Source organism: Microcebus murinus, chromosome 9 (genome assembly GCF_040939455.1).
Source record: "Microcebus murinus isolate Inina chromosome 9, M.murinus_Inina_mat1.0, whole genome shotgun sequence".
In the NCBI taxonomy this organism is placed as follows: domain Eukaryota; kingdom Metazoa; phylum Chordata; class Mammalia; order Primates; family Cheirogaleidae; genus Microcebus; species Microcebus murinus.
This window is the reverse complement of record NC_134112.1, coordinates 81712020-81733487: the sequence shown is the minus strand read 5'-3', so window position 1 is coordinate 81733487 and position 21468 is coordinate 81712020. Positions and strand designations below refer to the sequence as shown.

The following is a 21468-nucleotide window of genomic DNA, read 5'->3' as shown; positions in this document are numbered from 1 at the left end:
CAGTTCCACTTCCTGTTGCCACATTTTTAACTATTTATTTAATGAGGCAGTAATAGACAGAATGGAAAACAACACAGAATCCATGCTCTGCTACTGGAGTTTTGCTTTTTTCTTCTTCTTGGCAATTTCTCAAACTATTAAGAGGTTATTTCACCACAAAGGAACACGGACTTTAAAGCCCCTGAACAGCTTCACAATGACGATAAAAAATAATAATTAAAAAAATAACAAATTGTAGAACTAGGACTATTTATATGTAAATTTCCCTTCCCTCCCCCCCATTACGTACAGAAAAGAACATACAAAGAACATTGGATAGTTTTATATAAAACAAGCAAATACAAGAATCTGAAACTTTTCTCAAAGGCTGAGCAAGACATGAAGAATCTTTTAATGTCGCATTTAAAAAAACACATTAAATACACTATCACACATATGGGGGGGCCTAGGGGGAGGGAGGAAGAGTTGTCCCTGTACGCAAGGAGCAGAGATTTGGCCTGTTGAAAAAGTCAGGTGAATTTAGCCACTGGAACAGGGCCTGCAGCTGAGAAAGACAGAATTTGATAGTTACAAAGAATACCCAGACCGATCAACACCTGTGAGCAGGAAAGCTGTTCAGGACCTGGGCCTCCAGGCTGCACCCAGGAAAATGGGTCTTGCAGAGTCCCTTCCGAAGCGGGGCCTGATCCAGGCATGCAGGAAACACCCTCAGTGCTTTTCTGCCATGTCCCATGGTGATGGCCAACCTTTCATGAGCCAGGTGTCCCTTCCTTTCAGTTCCAGCGTCTCCTCTGTTCAGCTACAGACAGCTAGAGAAAATTGCTCCCATTCAGGTGCCCTGGTCCAGGAAGATGTTTCTCTCCCTCCTTCCTTTCCCTTCCAACCCCTCCCACCCCCTTCCCATTCTCTCCCCCACCACGCACCACACACCCACAAGCACACTTAACACACTCTCGCACTCTTCAACCCTTAATACTTCTGTTACCTTCAGTTCACATACATGACCAATTCAGGACTGACCTTAAAACCAAAGCAACATTTTAATAGTCATGAGATCAAGAAGGATTCCTGGGAAGGGGAGGAGATGGGAGGCTGAGGAGAACCCTCTTGTCCCTGCCTGGGAGCTTTTAGGACATTCATCTGCCTGTGGCAAGGTCAGCACCTGGGCCAGCCCAAGGAACATCTCAGGTGGCAGACCACACGGCCTCTAGACCTCGTAAGCACATTTTCTGGACCCATCTCGTTCTGGAATCTCCTTCCTCAGGTGAGTCCAGCAGAGAAAGTTCTGGGCGGCCACTGGGAGGCAGCTTTGGTGAAGGGCATGGTCACCTCCGCCTGAGTTTGTCAGTAGCTCAACGCATGACCCTGGTATGAACAAAAACCGGGTGACTGTGTCTGGCCACGTACCCTACCACCCACTAAACTGGGTGAATTATTGTTTCCACAGCTCACCTTGATTTCATACAGATAATTCCATGCGGGTTTCATACATATATATATATGTATATATATACTTTATATATATGTAAATGTGTATGTCCATATGTACACATATACATATATTCACACTCACACATACACACACATAAGTATACACACACGTTTCTGCAGAAAGAAGTCCTGCCACAATTTGGCTTTTTTGGGGTGGTGAAATTGACGATGCAGTTTCTTATTCCACCAATCCCAGAAAATTGAGTGGTGCTTTAAAAAATGCAATTCCAAAATCCGCTGTCTTTCTTCCTTTTAAAAAAAGGTTAAACAAAACTTTTCTTCCAAAGTCGAGAGACTTAATTCCATTTGATTGCACCTCTGCAAACGTGTAAAAAATTTTGAAGTAGACTAGAAAACAATGCCATGATATGGCTGCTTGTCACTGTTCCAATGTCACCACCTCCACAGCCTGGCCGTCCATGGTGACTGCGCTGTCCGATATCCTGGTGGTCACAGGAGCCATGGCCACCTGCACTGGCCCGTTGCCCTGGGCGAGGCTGGTCACCACAGTCTGGTACATGCTCACAGGGATCTGGACCAGGCCTGGGGGGACAAAAGAGACGGTTGGTGGGGCTGGTGCTCAGTTCCCAGGTGCTGGCTGGACAGGGGCAAGCAGCTCCTGCCCTATAGGGTCTCACTGTCTGCCAGCCCCAGGCAGTCACATAGCCACTGCCCAGGCACAAATAAATCTCTTTCCCTATCTCATTTTAATTTTTTTCATTAAATAGTTTTAAAAATCTATAGTTGACACGTAACAATTACACATATTTATGGGGTACAGTGTGACGTTTCAGTGCATGCATACATTTGACATGATCAAATTGAGGTAATTACCATATTCATCACTTTAAACATTTGCCATTTTGTGGTGACAACACTCAAAATCTTCCCTTTTAGCTAAGCAGAGGTCTAAAGTATTATTTGGTACAGTTGCCCTACTGTGTGACACAACACGAGAACTTACTCTCCTAACTATAACTTTGTACCTGTTGCCCAACCTCTTCTGGGCCTTCCCAGCCTCTAGTAACCACTATTCTATTCTCTACTTCTATGAAATCAACTTTCTTCCATTTTAATTTTTAAAACAGACTACCAGGAAAGAAAAGTTTGGAGAAACTGTGGAAACATGCCTCAGGGCAGGGCCTCCCCAATTTGCCAAGAGAAGACCCTGTCCACTTCATCTCTAGGAAAGTGGGGCCCAACAGGTGTGGACTGCCCATGGCCCCTCTGACTGTCTTCCCTTTCTAGGAGTAGGCCACCATTATTTTCCTTGATATTCTGCTACACTGTCTTCTTCAACCACCTTTCTGCCTGTGCTCAAGCCTGAAGAGAAAAAACTTCTTCTCCTATCCTGTCTTCTTCTCCTATCCACTGCTCCATTTATGTCCTTTCCTTCAGAGTTGAACTTATAAATAAATAAATAAAGTCTAGGTCATTGGTTTCCTGATTTTTAGATTTCACAGACCAGTAAAATTTAAAAATACATTTTGGGGACAACTAAAAATAAATAAATACTCCAACCTCATTTCCCAAATTTTCTTTCCTTTTTTCGAGACAGGGTCTCATTCTGTTGCCCGGGCTGGACTTTGACTCCTGGGCTAAGTGATCCTCCTGCCTCAGCCTCCCAAGTAGCTAGAACTATAGGCATATACCACTGTGCCTGACTCCATCTCCCTCCTACTATCACTATTATTTCAGAGTAGACAGTTAAACATCAAGAAAGGAAGCAGCACATAATCTCAGAAAAATGTAGTCCTTCCTAAAACAGGAAAGCTGACTTTATATATTTTTTAAAAAAGGAATTTTCCAGTTAACTAAGGCAGAACAAATGCATATATCTTCCTTTCTTCTGCTACTATAATTATAGTGAATGGGGGAAAAGGTGATATTTGGGGGTGAGGAGGTAGGAGAGATAGTGAAAAATCTGGCCTGCTGTCCTAATATAGACACTGAGGCCTACAGGTCACCTCACCCTTCCCTGGCACACCCTGTGACAATCAGTGTTTCAGTGTCTTACTTTTAAGGAACAGAGAGGCCGATAGGGGCAGCAGAGACAATGTGGGGAGCAGAGGAAAACAAAAACAAATGCCCCTTATCTGAGTATCTGAGGATACTCAGATAAGGGATTTGTATCATAAAATGGGATATAATTAAAAGGAGTAAGAGAAAAAAAATTTTAAATAAAAAATTCCAATAGATGAAATATATTCAAAATAAAATCAGATGTCAAAAATGTTCCAGAGTACAAAAGATTAAAAGATGGACAGGAGAGAAAATATGACTTATAAGGTCCAACCTCTAATAAAAGAGAATAGAAAAAATAGGAGGTAAGAAATTATTAGACAGATATATAAATTTCTAGAACTGAAAAACATGAGTTCCAGATTGAAAAGGCCCATTTGATGCCAAATATAACAGATGTAAAAAGATCTAGACACTAAGACACATCTTTGCAAATTTTCAGAATACCAGGGATAAAGCAAAGACCCTAATGGATTCCAGAAAGAAAAAGTCACATACAACGAACTGGGAATAAGAACAGTGTTGGACTCTTCCACAACAAACCTAGAAGCTAGAAGATGATGGAGCAATGGTTTCAAGTGTCAGAGAGAAAATGCTTTCAGCCTCGAATTCTGTAATCAGCCCATGAAATGACAGCCATATCCATTAATTGTGGGGCAGAATACAGACATCTCCAGATAAGTAAGGGCTCAAAAAATTGGCCACCCATGCATGCTTCCTCCGGAAGCTTTGAAGGCTGTGGTCCACAGAAGCAGGAGAAAACTAAGAAGGCAGCAGCCGCGGGATCTAGGAGACAGAGTGCACCACGGAGAATGGTGAAGGGAGTCTGAGGGCTGCTGAGGGGCCCAGGATAAGGCTGCGCAGCAGGTCTGAGACAACAGAGCTTGTGGGGAAAACGCCATGACCACGTGGGAAAGAGGCTTTTCTAGAGCAGAGTTGGACAAAATGGGTGCTTAATAGTTAAAAAGTAGAAGCCTCACCCCCACCAAAAAGACAGGTATTAACTTGAAGAGAAAATAAAAGTTGTACAAAAAAGGAAATATAATCATAATAATTACATTCATCTTGGCAATGAGTAATTTTTATGTGGTTATAATAATGTAAACATAGATGCCAAGTTATCCAAAACTTGTAGATGATGTCTCAACTAAAAAAATAATGACACAAGACTATTATTTAGAGCAGTAAGGATACATAATAGAAAAAGAGCATATAATGTTGCTTCTGGGATACAGACTTAAAAAAAAAGTCTTTTGGTCCTTTTCATGGGGCCAAGGGTACCAATTTTAATAGAGTTTAAAGACATTGCACTTTCCACTCCAGTGCTTATACAGTGCAATGTTATTTCCTTGCCCTGCGCAGATAGTCCATTTTAAAGTATTGAGAAGGCCCGGGAAGTTACTATACCAACTCAACTTTAAAATTGCCACAGAATTTGCTATAACTTTGGGTTCTTCAGTGGTACTATGTGGTACCAGTGCTACACTCATATTCAGGTTGGATTAATCAGCCTCTTCAGTGGGGGGCCCACAGGAGGAACCACCAGATGGAAGAGCGCCACCACCAAGGAAGACTCACTTTTAATCCTCTGTGACATTTCAAACTATATGCTACTTTGATGAAAATAAAAATTAATTTTAAAAAAGGGATGTGAGAATATTTTCTAATGCAAAACAAATAAAATATAAAATGTTATTTCACAGTGTTAACTTGCAGGTAACTTTTCCAGGAGTAAGTTTTGCCAGTTTAGGGATAGGAGATAAGTATTTGATGATGCAACATAAAAAGAGACTTGATGCACATCTCTGCCACGCCCAGAGAGCCCACATGCTGGCACAGAGCAACCCAAAGCAGAAGCACAAATCAGTCTCATTTCATTGCTCTTCTGGGTTTGATTCAGTTCTGAAAGCTCCAAACTTGGGGAACGAGTCACACGATTTACAAATACAGTGACTACTGTGAGCAGGGAGACCCTTTCTAACCATGAGCAGCCATCTAGGTTAGGGCAGGGGTGACCAGAAGCTTAAAGAATTGTCAAAAGTTAAATTTCTTTCACCCTGGCTTATGATGCATTGGGTTTCTAATGATGTCGGTCCATGCCCAAAACTGCTGTTAAAATGGTTTTTAGTGTCATGGAAGATTTGCTCCACAATAAAATGGAGAAAGGTCCAAATGCAAAAATATATATTGGCTGAGACTGCTATGACCAGAATGATCTTTTGAACATACAAACTGATCTTGTTGCTCTCCTTTTTTCAGTGGTTTCCAACGTCCCACTGAATATATTTGGATATAAAGTCCAAACCCCTTTGCAGGTATCCAAACCCTTCATGTGGGCCCTGTTATTTAGTTAAGCCCGGTGGTCCGCTAATACCCACTCACTTTCCATGCCAGCCAGGTGAACTACTTGACCGAGGCTCCCCAAGCATTCACCTCCCTGCCTGCACACACTGCTACTTCTGCCTGGAGTAGGCTCCTCTCCTCTTCTTCCAAGAGCCGGCTCCAGTCTCTCCTCTCCTGTCTTGGGTCCTCTTCTCCTGGGTCCCACAGCACTGTGTACAGGCTTTATGGAGTCAATGGTCTTATTCATCACCACTGTTTACATGTCTTGTCACCAATGAGACCATAAATTCCTCAAGGGAGGGATTGAGTCTCCATCTCTGGGTCCCTAACAGTCAGCAGGTGCTCAATACATGTTTTCTACACTCATGAATAAAACCTGGCTTCTAAGATTTCGCATGTGTCCCTTCTAGGGACTGGATGATTAAGGTGGGTGAGTTTTAGAATGATGAGGCTGCTTTAGGGCAGGAGCTCCCAGCCCAGAAAAAAGCAATGCCAAAAATACTACATTCAGGATTCATCCAAATGAAACCATTTGTAAAAGATTCCATCTTCTGTACTCCACATCAGTCAGGAAAGGAGCAAATTTGGCCACTATAACTGGGCGATGAAATGACTCCTACACAAAGCTCTCTTGGGGTGAATAACTGGTGACAGCAACTACACATCCTGGAAGCCTTTCAGAGGGAGAAATTCCATGTGCAAGGAAGGGTCATTTCATAACCTCACATGCCCTGAAATCTCAATTCCACTGTTTTCTACATGCAGCTTCAGTCTACCTCCACTTTAAATAAACGCATTACCAGCCCACTGTGGAGGTTTTAAGACACCCTCCCCCTCAAAACACACAGGCATTTTGACATGGGATTAGATTAAATCGCCTCAGTGTCTCTGACCCAGCAGCCTTTATGTCCACAGCAAGGGAAAGGGGGCGGGGACTGGAGGCTTCAAAACGCAGCATGCACTAAGTCGGGCCGGCTGCCCTTGGAAGAGAGATGATTAAATGCTGAGGTATAGTAATCAGGCTGGGATTGTCCCTGCATCTGCTCAGCCTGTGCCTGATTAGCCCTAATCTAGAGGCACATGTTAATCCAAGCTTGTATTCTGGGTCATTGCAATTGATTAAGCAACAGGAAGCCCTTGATGTTCTACTTTAAGAGCTTGGAGTTCTTTTTATTTCTCAGAGAGACCCTGTACAGTCCTAGTAATGAAGACTCCCTTGGCCTTTGTACAGCACTTTTCAAAGCCCTCTCACACCTGGCTGCATGTCACTTGATTTCTGCAGATCCTGGAAAAGTACACAGGGCAGGTGTTCTTCCCTTTCACAAATGACAGGGAAGCTCCTTTGGCAGGACTAGGGGCTCATCACAAAGGCACATACTTATTATAATGTCCTGAAGTTTTTAGTACCCCAATATTTAGAAGCTACATGAAGCTTTAGAGTTCATTTGGTTTAGTAAACACGATCCCTTTTTTTCCTTTAAACTCAGAAATAAATATAACAATTTTATTTAAGAAAAAAAAGTAAACACAGACCGAGTGAGAGAGATGGAGTGATTTTGTTCACTAACTCACTGAGTTTATGGTAAAGCCAGGTGCCCAGGCTTTTGATCTGGGAGTCTTTCCATACACCACAATGCCCTTAACACCTAACGCCAGGGCCAGCATGGGCCTTAGGGGGAAGGGACTGTCCTCTTTGGGCTCCCCGCTGCTTCTGCTCTCAGGAGTCATATGGTAAGGTTTACAGAATTGGCCAAAGTGGAAAAAGAGGTCAAAGACAACTCGAAAACTTCAGGTCCCAGGACAAGGATTTCCTTGTCAAATAACAGTCAAACCAAAATCCCCAGAGAAACTCCTGGCTCCAGGACCACATTTCCCTGTAAATGACAATGAGGCATAAAACGGTTTTTAAAAATTCTTTTTAAAGCAGATGGGTATTATTCTTGAGGCCAAATGGTGAAACATGCTCCTCCCATTCCCCTACCCCATATATTGCAATTACATCGTTCCAGTTGCTGAGGGCAAAGACTTTGAAGTCATCTTTGACCTCACAACCAACACATCAGCTCATCTTGTCAACTCTCCTTTCAAACATAAACCCAGAATCCAACACTTCTGTTGCTGTCTCCTGGGACAAATACTATCATCTCTTACCTGGGCTACATTTGAGCTTCCTTTGTGATCACCCCACTTCAGCCTTTGCCAGAGGGAATTTTTTAGACTTTCACAAAAAGTGATGGAAATAGACATGTGCTCTGAAAATTCAGATTCCCAGGTGGGCCAGCTCTGGAACAACTCACTGCCCACCTAATATCCGTCTTCCTTTCAAACCAAATGCCCTTCTAAGAGGACCCACTGGGCAAGCAACAGCACGGCACACGGGCTTCTGCCTCGTCTGCTTGAAGGAGACCCCCACGTGGGATTCATTCTTAAAGGAGCTTGCTCCTCTCAGGAAGGCAATCATTCCCCTCCCAGTGTTAACCGGTGTCTTTAAAGTTTAATCTCTTTTAGGAGAACCTATATTTTAACAGGCACTTAATTTTTAAAAATAGGTAACACATAGAGGACAAAGTAGAAAAGCTACAAAAGGGTATGGAGTGGGAGAGTAAATCTCCCTCCCTGCCAGTCACTTGGGTCTGCTTCCCAAAGGGAACTAGGGTGGCTAGCTTCTAAGGTGGCCCATAGTCTACCCAAGATAGTCCATGCATTTGAAACATGTGTGTATCTTCCTCACTCAAACAGTGCCCACTATTTATACCCTTTTGCACCTCGTTTTTGAGATCTTTCCTTGTAATTACAAAGAGAGCTGCCTTAATGTTTTTTTAGTAGCTGCACAATATTCCATCATACGGAAGTACTTGACTGATTAACCAGTGCTCTGATGACTTACACCTTGGGTTTCCAATCTTTTGCAATTATGTCAAATGTATATGTAACTTCTCTGCAGGATAAATAGTAGTACAATCTGCAGGATAAATAGTAGTACAATTTCCTAGTCAGAGGATATTTATATTTTAAAATTTGGTTCCACAGCTCTCGACTGAGAAAAAAAAAAAAAAAATTTGGTAGGTACAGTAATGGGGGATTCTTCTTCCGATTCCTTTCAAGACTCAAAATAACCTATCTCTAAGTAGTGGAATTTAAGATTTAAAGCATTATAAGCAATAGGGAATGAATCTTTAGATAGGGGGTTGTGTTTGAGCCTCTCAAATCATATTACACAGGTGGCAGATTATACTATCTACTCATAATCCTAGCTGTCTTCTGCAAAACAGGGGGCCGTGGTCTGTCTCTGATGATGGTGCCAGGGGAGCATTGTGGTAGACCGTAGGCGCCAATTAGAGTAACTTTAAAGGTTAGGGTCACGGCCTTACACACTCTGTGGATTTATCATTCATAAGCCAAGCTACTCTATTCCTGACCTCTCCTGAGTGTCATCACTTGCCTGCTGCGTGATGGAATTTACACACACACACACACACACACACACACACATGTGCACGCATGCATATAAACATATAAGTGAAACTTATTTATTTGGAGGAATTAATTTTTCCCAAGACCAACTTCTTTCAGTATTATTTGATGAATTAATATATATCACAGTTAGCTAAATCTTAAAATATTATTTGGCAAAAGCCATCCCATCTCACCAAAAAAATTACTTTTGGTAGCTTTCCACTATCAGAAACATAAAGTCCAAATAGCTAACAGCTGAGAGAGCTCACATAAGCCTTTCCCACAAATACTCTAATGATCCCTTCATTACAATCATATTTGTCCCTTCAATGTACCCTGAACACCACATGTGCTTGCTCAGGTAGATCCCTCTGCCTGGAATTACTTCCTGCCAATCGAGGCCCTATCCTTCCGACGATTTTCACATCTTTCACAGAGCTACCTCAGATGGAGCAGCCCACCAGGTTCTCGCCCTCCTCCGATTTTCTTGCCTCCACCATTCATCTGGCACCAGCTATGTGCTGACCTGTTTCCAAGTAGTCATTGCTTTTCTTTCTATAAATCTGCTTACTTACACTGCTGGCAGGACTATGTTTTTGAATGTTGGGAACTTGAACATAGTAGGTGCTCAATAATTGATCATATTCTTCATGATTTTCAGAAACTTGATTATCGTCTTCTCCAGCCTGGCCCTCTGGAGATTGAAGAGCCTTGAAGCTTTTTACTCTGATCCCAAATGAAGTCAAATTCTCTCCATAACAGCATTCTTAAAGTGCTGTAGCCAAATGCTGTATGATAGTTCAGGTGCATTTTATGTGAGGGAAAAATAGGCTGTTTCATTTCCACTAAACGCTTCCCAGTCAGAAAGACCTACATACAAATCCTAGTTTTGCCATTTAATGGCTTGTGAGCCTTTGTTTCTTCATCTATTAAGAAATGGTAATTATTAATCTCACAGGGCTGTTGAACTAGATGTGCTCACATAGGTAAAGTCTGGTACAGTGCTTGGCACATAGTAAGTATACAATAAATGTCAGCTGCTTTTCAAAGATGACTTTGAATAAGAAGTTTGATGAAGCCTGGTTGGGGTTACAGATGTTAGGCTAAAGCTCTCAAGAAACAGAAAGAAAAGCAGAGACAGTACAGATCCCCTTTCAGCGGCGACTTGCTCCTGCCAGGAAGCACATCATTCGCCAAAGGCCTTCAAAGATATAAAGATTAGACATAAAAGCCATGAAATCAGGGCAGATGGGCTGGAAGGCAGCTCCCTTCTGAAACACAGTGATGGTCAGACTGGCACTGGAAGCGCACCATGATGTAGATGAGACAGTTGCAATCCTGGGCATTGGTAAATCAACAGTCCAGGCTAAACCACACTCAATATTAAGAATGTTAAAATATGATCAGGACTGTATGATATGATGTCATCACCCTGATAAATTCTCAAACTCCTCTAGAAACGAACAGGATAGGCTTGAGACAACCAGAGCACGGGGTGCAGGTGTGGTCAGTTACCCAGCACCACAGTCTGCCCTCCCCCACCGACAAGACAGAGCAGGACAGACGGCCTGAGGAAGAATGGGCCTTTCATTTGCCCTCACAGGCCAGGAAACCTTTGGGAATTGTTGTTTGCTGTAACTGAATCTTTCAGCCCGAAGGCCTTCCAAGTTGGTCATGGAAAAATCTTTAGTTGGGAGAAAAATATTGATGGTTGTGAGAGAAAAATAGAGAGTTAAACAAATAATAAACATATTATTATTCGTGGTGGAAGAGGAATAATAAAACCCAAAGGAAAATTTACAATGTAATGCCTTCTGTAGTTTATGGACATGAAAGCTAACTCTACATACATCAGGAGAATACTGGCTTAAATGAGGAACCAGGACGATGACTGGAAAAGACAGGCATAAATAAGAAAGCAATGAAACCATGCATTGTATTACTTAAGTAACTTCTGAAGTTTTTAAAGAGCCACCAAGGGTGTCTACAGGTGTTTCTAGGGGTGATAAGGAGGAAGCAAATCCTTTAAAAATCTTTCCATTGCAGGCTTGGAAAATATTTACATCAGTGGCTGATGTCTAAGGAAAACCATTATTATATAAAGAAAAACAGGCACAGTACGTAGTGATATAGAAGTGGAAGGAGATAGAAGGAAATCAGGTAAAGAAGCTGGGACAGTAGGCAGGCAGCAAATAGAGAGGCTGAGAACAACAAAGGAGGACCAGACGGCCAGAGGGATGATGTAGAGCAAGAAAAGGAAGGTCATGAAAAGAATGTCAACATCAAGATAGCAAGGCAAAGGGGAAAGAGAAAAAGCATTTCTCTCCCAGTGGTTCTGTTTCTGTTATATTAGCTGCTTCTAGGACATTTAATATTCCTTTTCCATATTTTCTAAGTCCAAGGCATTTGGGTGCATTTTGGGGAAGATTTGTGAATTAAAATATGTCCGGGCGTGGTGGCTCATGCCTGTAATCCTAGCCCTCTGGAAGGCTGAGGTGGGTGGATCGCTTAAGGTCAGGAGTTCGAAACCAGCCTGAGCAAGAGCAAGACTCCCGTCTCTACTAAAAATAGAAATAAATTAATTGGACAACTAAAAATACATAGAAAAAATTAGCCAGGCATGGTGGTGCATGCCTGTAGTCCCAGCTACTTGGGAGGCTGAGGCAGATGGATTGCTTGAGCTCAGGAGTGTGAGGTTGCTGTGAGCTAAGTTGATGCCACGGCACTCTAGCCGGGGCAACAGAGTGAGACTATGTCTTACATCTGGCAAGTACTGAATATTCCCATGAAGCCTACAGCGGCCTCACAGATGCCTTGGTGTAATGGGCACTTCCCAGCATCCAAGGTTTTCTTGCCTCTTGTTAGATAATCTCAAGACTCACCTAGGAAAACTGCTTTCTGGAATAACGTTCAAAGCAGCGAGTGTCTGGCTGGGACAGTGTCATTGTGTCTTTTGCCTGATTTTACAGACCACTAGGAAACTTCTCATGCCCTGCATCCCACAAGCCAAATGTTAAAAATTGAGTTCACTTTTACTTCATTAGTAAATATCTCAAAACATATTTGGAGGCCGGGCGCTGTGGCTCACGCCTGTAATCCTAGCTCTTGGGAGGCCGAGGCGGGCGGATTGCTCAAGGTCAGGAGTTCAAAACCAGCCTGAGCAAGAGCGAGACCCCGTCTCTACTATAAATAGAAAGAAATTAATTGGCCAACTGATATATATATAAAAAAAAATTAGCCGGGCATGGTGGCGCATGCCTGTAGTCCCAGCTACTCAGGAGGCTGAGGCAGAAGGATCACTCAAGCCCAGGAGTTTGAGGTTGCTGTGAGCTAGGCTGACGCCACGGCACTCACTCTAGCCTGGACAACAAAGTGAGACTCTGTCTCAAAAAAAAAAAACAAAAAAAAAACAAAAAAAAAACAAAAAACATATTTGGGAGATATAATTTCATGATTTCCTCTTGAAATTATTGGAGATGCCTAGGAACATTATGAAATCAGGATTTTGTGCTGTATTCAGAACTACCATAATTTAGTATCCTGGAGACTGAGCTCCCGATGTGGAGTTGAACAAGCTAACTCCAAAGCCCACTGACCTGACCAAGGCGGCTTTAAACTGAAAATGGCAGGAGAGAAAAGTGTCCCACCAAAGACTGTAGCATACACATGTGCTCTGGGCAACATCTAGTCTGACTGTCTAGAGAAGGGCAAGGGGTGTCCAATAAATTCCCAGCAGAAATCACTGGGAACAGTGGGAGCAACACCCAAGGGCTCCAATGCTTACATAGCAGTGGACAGAGTATGGGAAATATGTAGACTACACCAATATTTTTAAACGGAAAGTGGAGCCCAGATGACAAACCTCAGAAGAAAGTCACCAAGCTGTCTAAGAGTTAGCAGTAGGTATAGAAATGAATAGCAGGCCCAAGCAAGAGTCACTCCGAGTTAGGAATGGAGATTTATTTATTTTTCTGTTGTTATTTTCAAACTTTTTATTATGGAAAATTTCAGATAGGCACAAAAGGAGAGAGAAGAGTCCAATGAACTCCCAAGTGTCCATTGTGCAGCCCCCATATCTTCTATCTGAAAAGAGACAGAGGGAAGGCAGCCTCCAAAGATCTGCTCCTGCTTTTCAATCCCTCACTTAGCAGAATATGAAGGGCACCATTTAGGGAAAAAACCCCAAGCTTAAACTTTCTAAGTGCATATGAATGAAATTGGCTTCATGAAGGTAGAGAGACACTTGCAGACAGCAAATCAGAAAGTGGAAATAAGCTGACAGTTATGGGACTGTCACATAGAAAGAAATCTCAATATCTTGATCAAAGTATTTCTCCTGCTTTTCCTATCTAACTGTACTTACATAGTCAAATTGTTAATGGGGGCAAGTTTTTTTTTTTTTGAGACAGAGTCTCACTTTGTTGCCCAGGCTAGAGTGAGTGCAATGGTGTCAGCCTAGCTCGTATCAACCTCAAACTCCTGGGCTCAAGCGATCCTCCTGCCTCAGCCTCCCGAGTAGCTGGGACTACAGGCATGCGCCACCATGCCCGGCTAATTTTTTCTATGTATATTAGTTGGCCAATTAATTTCTTTCTATTTATAGTAGAGACAGGGTCTTGCTCTTGCTCAGGCTGGTTTTGAACTCCTGACCTCGAGCAATCCACCCACCTCAGCCTCCTAGAGTGCTAGGATTACAGGTGTGAGCCACTGCGCCCAGCCCAGGGCAAGTTCTTTATAAAAGAAAGGATCACTTGAGGTGGAGTATTTGAGGCTATAGTGTGCTATGATTATGCCCGTGAACAGCACTACTACAGTCCAGCCTGGGCAGCATAGCGAGTCCCTATCTCTTTAAAGACTCATGCCTGTAATTCCAGCACTTTGGGAGGCTGAGGCAAGAGGATCACTTGAGGCCAGGAGTTCAAGACCAGCCTGGGCAATAGTGAGACCTCATCTCTACAAAAAAATTTAAAAATTGGCCAGACACATCTGTAGTCCCAGCTACTCAGGAGGCTGAGGAGCCCAAGAGTTTGAGGTTGTAGTGAGCTATGATGACACTACAGCACTCTAGCCTGGGTGACAAAGCAAGACTCTGTCTAAAAAAAAAAAAAAAAAGAAAGAAAGAAAGAAAAGAAAAAAGAATCCCAGCTAATAAGTGAAAAAGGAACAATAACACTAGAAAAATCATGGTTACTGAAACTATGAGGTGACTGGGTGACAGGGACTGTGCAGTAGAGGAATTAACACCATCCATGCAGGAAGCAGTGCCTGGAATGACAGCCTCTCAGAGTTATTCTACCTTCCAGCTATTTCTTTCTTTCCCCAAAGATGCACTACCCCTGGCCTTGTCAGTCAGAATCCACTTGCATCCTGCTTGATCTGCCATGGAGAGGCCTGACAACAACACAGAACTGTTAAAACAGCACTGGGCAAGATGGGCCACCGGACCTGCTGCAGCTCTGCAGCCTCCCACGTCCTCCACGGCGAACAGGGCACACACCTTCTCTGACATCCACTTGTGGAGGGGTTTCCAAAGCCTTCAGTATACATCAGCACACTGAGTGCTAATGCACTGTGCAAATGTTTATAAAAACATATCTTTTAGTCAGCTCTTAGTTAAACTGAAGGGAGGGCAGGCACTTCCCCTCTGCCTCCCCTTCTAAACTGGAATTTATGATGTGGTTTTCCTATAGGACACTTATCTTCCTAATTATGCCTTTCTTAAGCTAATATGAAAACTCGTATATTCCCTAAGTATCCGGCAGCTGGGTGGGGGCCCGGGGGCAGCGGAGGAGATGGTCCAGGCTTACGCTGGCTTGCTTAGAGAAATTGTCCAAGGATTTAAAACGTGTTACAAGTAATCTGCATGACAGATAATCTGTATGTGACAACTAAGAGTTGACTATATTTACATTTATAAAACTGACAGGTTATTTCTGTCTCTTAGGGCTGCTATGAAGATAAGGCACACTATGTTTACTGAGGTAACATTGTAATTTCATATGGGCTTTCTCCCTGGAGTCAAAGCCACTGTATGGCAGCTACTAGATGCAGCTAATTAGAAGCAGCAAGATTAAAGGCCCTGTCCTTGGTCCCAAGAATTGCTGAGAATAGAAAGTGCTAGCAGCCCACTCCCAGGGACACTGTCCACACAGTGGACATTCATTCATACACACACTCTTAGTCCCTGAGTAGTTCACATGTCCTCTTGCTAGAGGCTTGCTTTAACAAGAAAAGAGTTGTCCAGACCAACAGCAGGGCTGTGAAAGCTCAAGGAGAAGGGCAGGGAGAGGATCGGCTGAAAGCACACATTCCTAAAATTCATTTCCTTTCTTAATGGCTATAATTCAGTGTGTGTGTGTGGTTGGGGGGGGGGGTTAGTTTTTGTTTTTGCAAGGGGTAGGAGTGGAAAAGGGACATGAAATTCTTGGAGAAAAAAATATAAAAAGGTGAAAAGATAAAGAACACAGTCTAGGTAACATGGCTGGAAGAAGTTGTTCTAGAAACATTCAAACAAATTTCATTTTCCCCTACCAATAAGACTGAAATAGAAATCCAAACCTTCCTTAAGTAGTTAAGACATTTCAAAAGGTTCAGACCAATCTCTAAAACAGTGCTGTCCACTAGAACTTCCTGAGATGATGGACATGTCCTATTTGTGTGCTGTTCAACACGGTGGCTATAGAGCACTTGAAATGTGGAAATAATTTTTTAATTTTATTCAGTTTTAATTAAGTTTAAATAGCCACAGGAAAGCTCTGAAACCTTTCCAGAGCTTCCAGTGTGCCAATTTTACATCATAAATGTGCATGTGACACATACACACACACTCTCTAGAGTTGTCTTTGTTTACATGGAAACTCAATCTGAAATTGGATGCTTTGTATTCAGCTAAAATATGTTTTCCCGGCATTTCCCTTATTTATACCACAGGTTCTTTCCTTTACTGCCTTACCCCATCAACTTATCCTAACACCTCCCACCCTCTTGGTCCTTTCATGAGAAACTCTATTAGCATTTAAGAACAACACAGAGTAGACATACGTTGTAGTACTACAGGCAATAAGGAGAGGCTGGTCTGGGCAAAGTCAGAAGCCTTGCTGGACGCCTCTTCGGCGAGCCAATCTGATAGCACGGCCTTTGTAGTCTCTCTCAGAGCAGTGTCTCACTTTCCATATTTAGACGCCTTCAATGATTCTCAGATCCAGTTGCTGGCTTTACAACAGCAAAGATGTTTTTATCAATTTCAGTTTGAAAACCCCATTTAGGCTCTGAAAATCTCTAAATCGGGGCCTTTCTAATAATGAAGATTTGGTGTAATTATAATGTCACAGGCAACTGTGCTGACAAAGCAAAACCAATATGTCTCCTTGCTGGGCCTTTGCTCTCAGTCTGACCAACAAGAGGAGAAAAGAGGCTTTGTCAGGAGCAGATGTGCAGTGGGAGGCCCCAGGAAAGCAGATCTGTTGAATGAAGCAGGTGCCACTTAGACATTCACTTTACTGACTCCAACCACAACCTCCCCTTCATTTGATATCCTGCTCTTGGCAGGAGGATGGGGAAAGAGCATCACACAAAAAGGAAGCATGTTTATCCTATTCAGATTATTGCTTCTGCCAGGCTGCTGCTGCTAGATTCTGCACATTTGCTCTTTATTAAGCAAATGTTAGAGCTTCGGTGCTGGGAAGTGAATCTCTGTATTTACACAGGTAACCTGAGAGCCAGAGGGCCCCAAACCATCCTGGCTGTGATGTGCAAGCTATTAGAGTTAATAATAGTGCACTGACATTCCTTCAAAATCCTAATGGAAGCATAAATAAAAAGAGGAAAGTCCCCTTTTACCCAAGAACTTTAAAAACTTTATTCTTTACGAATTTTTCCTGCTATAATATTCTGGTTCTTATTCAAGCAGTGATTAATGCCCTTTTTACGTGCTTAATTAAAACCTACTTTTTCACCCATGTATGGAATAGAAATGACTCCAATTAAACTTGCCAAATATGGATCTGGTATGCCAAAAAAAAACCCTTTACAGAATATTGCTTGCAATGACAAGCACCAAGATGCTGTCTTGGTTACAAGGAACTGCAATCATCTAAGATCAGAATCTGTCTTTCACATACAAAGACTCAGAAAGATCTAGGGACTTAAAGGGAAGGAGAATGGAAGAAACAGGTAACTTGGCCTTGAGGACACTGCGGATGGAGAGGAGACTATGTCCATTTGACAGATGGCAGGGACCTCCTTGGGAATCTCTGCCCAGTATGTCCTGGCTCAGACTGATGTCCTATTCACAGAATAGTGCACTGGCTCATCAAATTTCCCCTGAGAAAACCTGACACAGTCAGACCAAAGAGCCGAGGAAGGCATGCCAACCTGGCTCGACAACATGTGCTAATTCCCTTTGGGGCTCCGAGGAGCCAACTCCTGAGGCATCCAGCCTTTAACATGAAAAGCTTCCAAAAGATACATCTGAAAGACGTCGCCACAGCTGGGATGAATACGAAAAATAGAGATCGATGTCTAGTGGCCTATCATTTCATCATAATAACCTCTATGTCTGCTTTTGTTCTGTAGTCTTTTAAGTCTTTTAGGTTCTTCAAGTAGCAGAACCTACGTTAGCAAGCAATTCCTGGTGTACAAATGATCAGTGCCCAAGGCCACCCCAATGTATAAAGGAAAAGGGAGAATGACACATCACCTCTCTATCTGCAGACTCAAGCAAGGAGAAAGATGGGCCTAAACCCACAATGAGGGACAGAAGACACTCTAACAAGAAAGTGCCACTCCTTCTGAAGGTGTCTGCAGCTCAGCATCTTTGCAGGAGGCAAAGAAAAGCATCAGAGAATCCTGACAACTCGAAACCCCTTCAGTGGTGGGGGATATGTCTGATGAGTGACAGGGATGGCCTGGTAATTCTAGAGAACTGAGCTGAGGTATGTCTGAGGAATACAATATACACCCATCAGTAATGGAGGCTTCTTGAATTGGAGTTCTTAGTGTGAGATTTGCTACCTCCTCCCTGCAAATAGAGGCTTACTGGCCTGGGTCCTAAACATGCGTCCCAGAAGTACTAAAAATGAACCCTCTGAAGATTAACTCCCTTCCCTTTCAGTGTGAGTGTTTAATAATGATAATGGTGATAATAATGGTAGTATGGCAGCAGCAGTAGTCAACAGTTATTGCATGCTTACGATGCCCCAGGCACTAACCTAAGTAGGACTGAATATTCCCTGCTGCCCTCAAATGTGCTATCAATACTTTTCCCTGGATGGGGGAGACTGGAGAGTCAGGAAAACTACCACCTCTTTCTGAGAGCTATTCTGAAAGGCATTTTGGAATTCAGGAGATAATTATGAAGGGAATGGGGGGGGGGAAGACAAGCTTCAGAAGTGGAAGAATCACCACCAAGCTGTCTCTTCCCTCCCTCAATGTCATGAAAAAGGCTGGGTGAATGACACACATGGGGCAGAGAACTGTATACCTCTTTGGGTATTCTAGAATCTAGAGCCCCATGAAACGTCTCCGTGTTCCCATTTCTCAGCAGCAGCCACGTTTCACTGTGAAATTTGGAATTCATCCAACAGTAATGGCTCCTTTCGGCCTTATGACATACCAGGCTGTGGATATTTGATCTTTTGGGGGCTACTATAGATCCATTAGAGCATCTGGCTGCAGATACCTGTAGCCAAGAAGGGGAACCTGCACTCCTGAGGAATCTAAGTGGAAATATGCAAGTGGCCTGGGTCATGAATGAATAGACCAGGTCGGAAGTGAATTTAGGTGTCGCCACTGTCTCCTGTCTCAGGTTTTCCTGCTTGGACTCTGCAGTGCATAAAAATAGGCCAGTTCTTTCTGCAACCCTACTGCCCTGCTATTTACTGGCTACAGATTAATGCAGTCACATGGTAGTTTTCTCTGTTTTATTTTTTTTCCCAAAGCAAAGCCATGCTGTCTATGAGCTGAGAAGGTCACTGGGAGTCAGAGCTTATGAAGTATTTGTGTTGTCCTCCCCTATGCAGAGGGAGCACAACTTGCCAGAAGACGACCACAGTACTTTTGCTACAGCCTTTAGATCAATCAGCACAAGCCAATGGAACTTTCTTCAATGATGGAAATGTTCTGTATCTGCATAGTCCATTACAGTAACCACTAGGTACATGTGCCTATTTAAACTTAAACGTGAATGAATTATAATTAAATTAAAAATTCAGTACCTGAGGCCACATGTGGCTATTCAGCACTTGAAATATGATTAATGTGACTGATAACTGCCTTTTAAATTTTATTTAATTTTAATTAACTTGTATTTAAATTCTAATAGCCACATGTAGCTAAAAGCTACCATATTGGACAGTCTAGCTTTAGATCTTAGATTTTAATACCGTGTATTTATCTCTGCTAAGATTTATCATGACTCTTTGACTTCTACTAAAATGACAAAATATAGCTGCCACTCCTTAACAATTCCTGCAAAATAGTCACCACACCAAGTAGCAGCATAATCAGATGAATAACAAAGACCATGATTGTCATTTGTTTTATACCTTCTTTATTCCCAGGTTGGATAGGTTGGCAAGAGGGAATGAAGGGAAAGAAGGGGGCCTATACAGGGCAGTAGCAGTGTACTGGAGATGAAGCTTTGATTCCCAGTCTCACCATTTATTAGCTGACTGACCCTGGGCAAGTCCCAGCTTTAGGTGCCTCTTCAGAACAGGGCTCATGAGATCTGTTCCACCCACTTTACTGGGCGATGATACACATAAATGGGAAAAACGCTGTAGGCAGAGAAAGCCTGTCTCCCAGAGGGGCAGGCGGAGGACACTGAGGCAGCACTGTCCCTAGGCACTGCTCCACACTCCATACACTGCTGCTGTCCCCAGCATGGCAGCCAGTGCCTGCTCAGCTGATTGCAGACCCTGTTCAGGTACCCTTCCCACTCCTCTTCTTTCTGAGCCACAGCCCACAGCTCTCCTTATGTTGTTTCTTATAAGAGTAATCTTTTCAAGTCTAGGAGTATGCTGCCCTCCCCCTGCATTTAAAAAAGACCTATGGGCCGGGCGCGGTGACTCACGCCTGTAATCCTAGCACTCTGAGAAGTTGAGGCAGGCGGATTGCTCGAGGTCAGGAGTTCAAAACCAGCCTGAGCAAGAGCGAGATCCCGTCTCTACTATAAATAGAAAGAATAATTAATTGGCCAAGTAATATATATAGAAAAAACTAGCCGGGCATGGTGGTGCATGCCTGTAGTCCCAGCTACTCGGGAGGCTTAGGCAGCAGGATTGCTTGAGCTCAGGAGTGTGAGGTTGCTATGAGCTAGGCTGATGCCATGGCACTCACTCTAGCCTGGGCAACAAAGTGAGACTCTGTGAAAAAAAAAAAAAAAAGGAAAAGAGAAAAGAGAAAAGAGAGAAGAGAGAAGAGAAGAGAAGAGAAGAGAAGAGAAGAGAAGAGAAGAGAAGAGAAGAGAAGAGAAGAGAAGAGAAGAGAAGAGAAGAGAAGAGAAGAGAAGAGAGAAGAGAAGAGGAGAAGAGAAAAGAAAAGAAAAGAAAAAGACCTATGGTTGCAAGGGGGACACAGTTATAATACAAATAAGTCTCCTTTTGCTTTTTATTATATAGCAGGCAAGGCCTCAGCTTGCTCTGACTGAGACCATCCTAGTGTCTTCATTTTCTTTCAAGTCACCTTATCAACAAAGGGGTTGGTGGAAAAGAAGGCCATTTACCTTCAGGAGGGTGTTCTAAAAACCCACAGTTACCATATGTGCTACTCTTTAGGGACCTTGAAGATGGGAGGCTCCTATCAGGGGACTCATCCCTCACATAAAAAAACAGTTGCTGAAGGGCTGCCTGCTTAAGTCCTGGAGACACTGAACTTACCATCTTTGATTTAAAGGTACAAATAGTATCACAGAGTTCAACAGCACTTTTAAAGCTATTTCTATGCTTTACGATGACTGAAAATGCACTCTTACAATAAAGCTTTATTTAATACATTTATTTATTTAAACTTTAATTAAGACATTGAGGCAAAAAAAATGATTTAGTACACACCAGACTAGCATATCAGCAACATTTTTGGTGAGCAACACTGACACATTTCCTAAATTAATTTAACATTTACATCTCAACTGACCCATTTGAGAAAAAGTCCATATGT

General features: G+C 42.8%; 1 protein-coding gene across 6 annotated transcripts in view; it reads right to left on the bottom strand.

The window, feature by feature from the left end:
- Window positions 1–306: 306 nt before the first annotated feature.
- NRF1 (nuclear respiratory factor 1) overlaps window positions 307–21468 on the bottom strand; it is a 142399-nt gene continuing 121237 nt past the window's right edge. For all 6 annotated transcript variants that reach the window (XM_076006606.1, XM_012789202.3, XM_076006608.1 and 3 more), the window contains one exon: window positions 307–2034. In XM_076006606.1, coding sequence (XP_075862721.1) covers window positions 1871–2034 — 164 coding nt within the window. In that variant the 3' untranslated portion in view covers window positions 307–1870. The remainder of the gene's footprint in view (window positions 2035–21468) is intronic.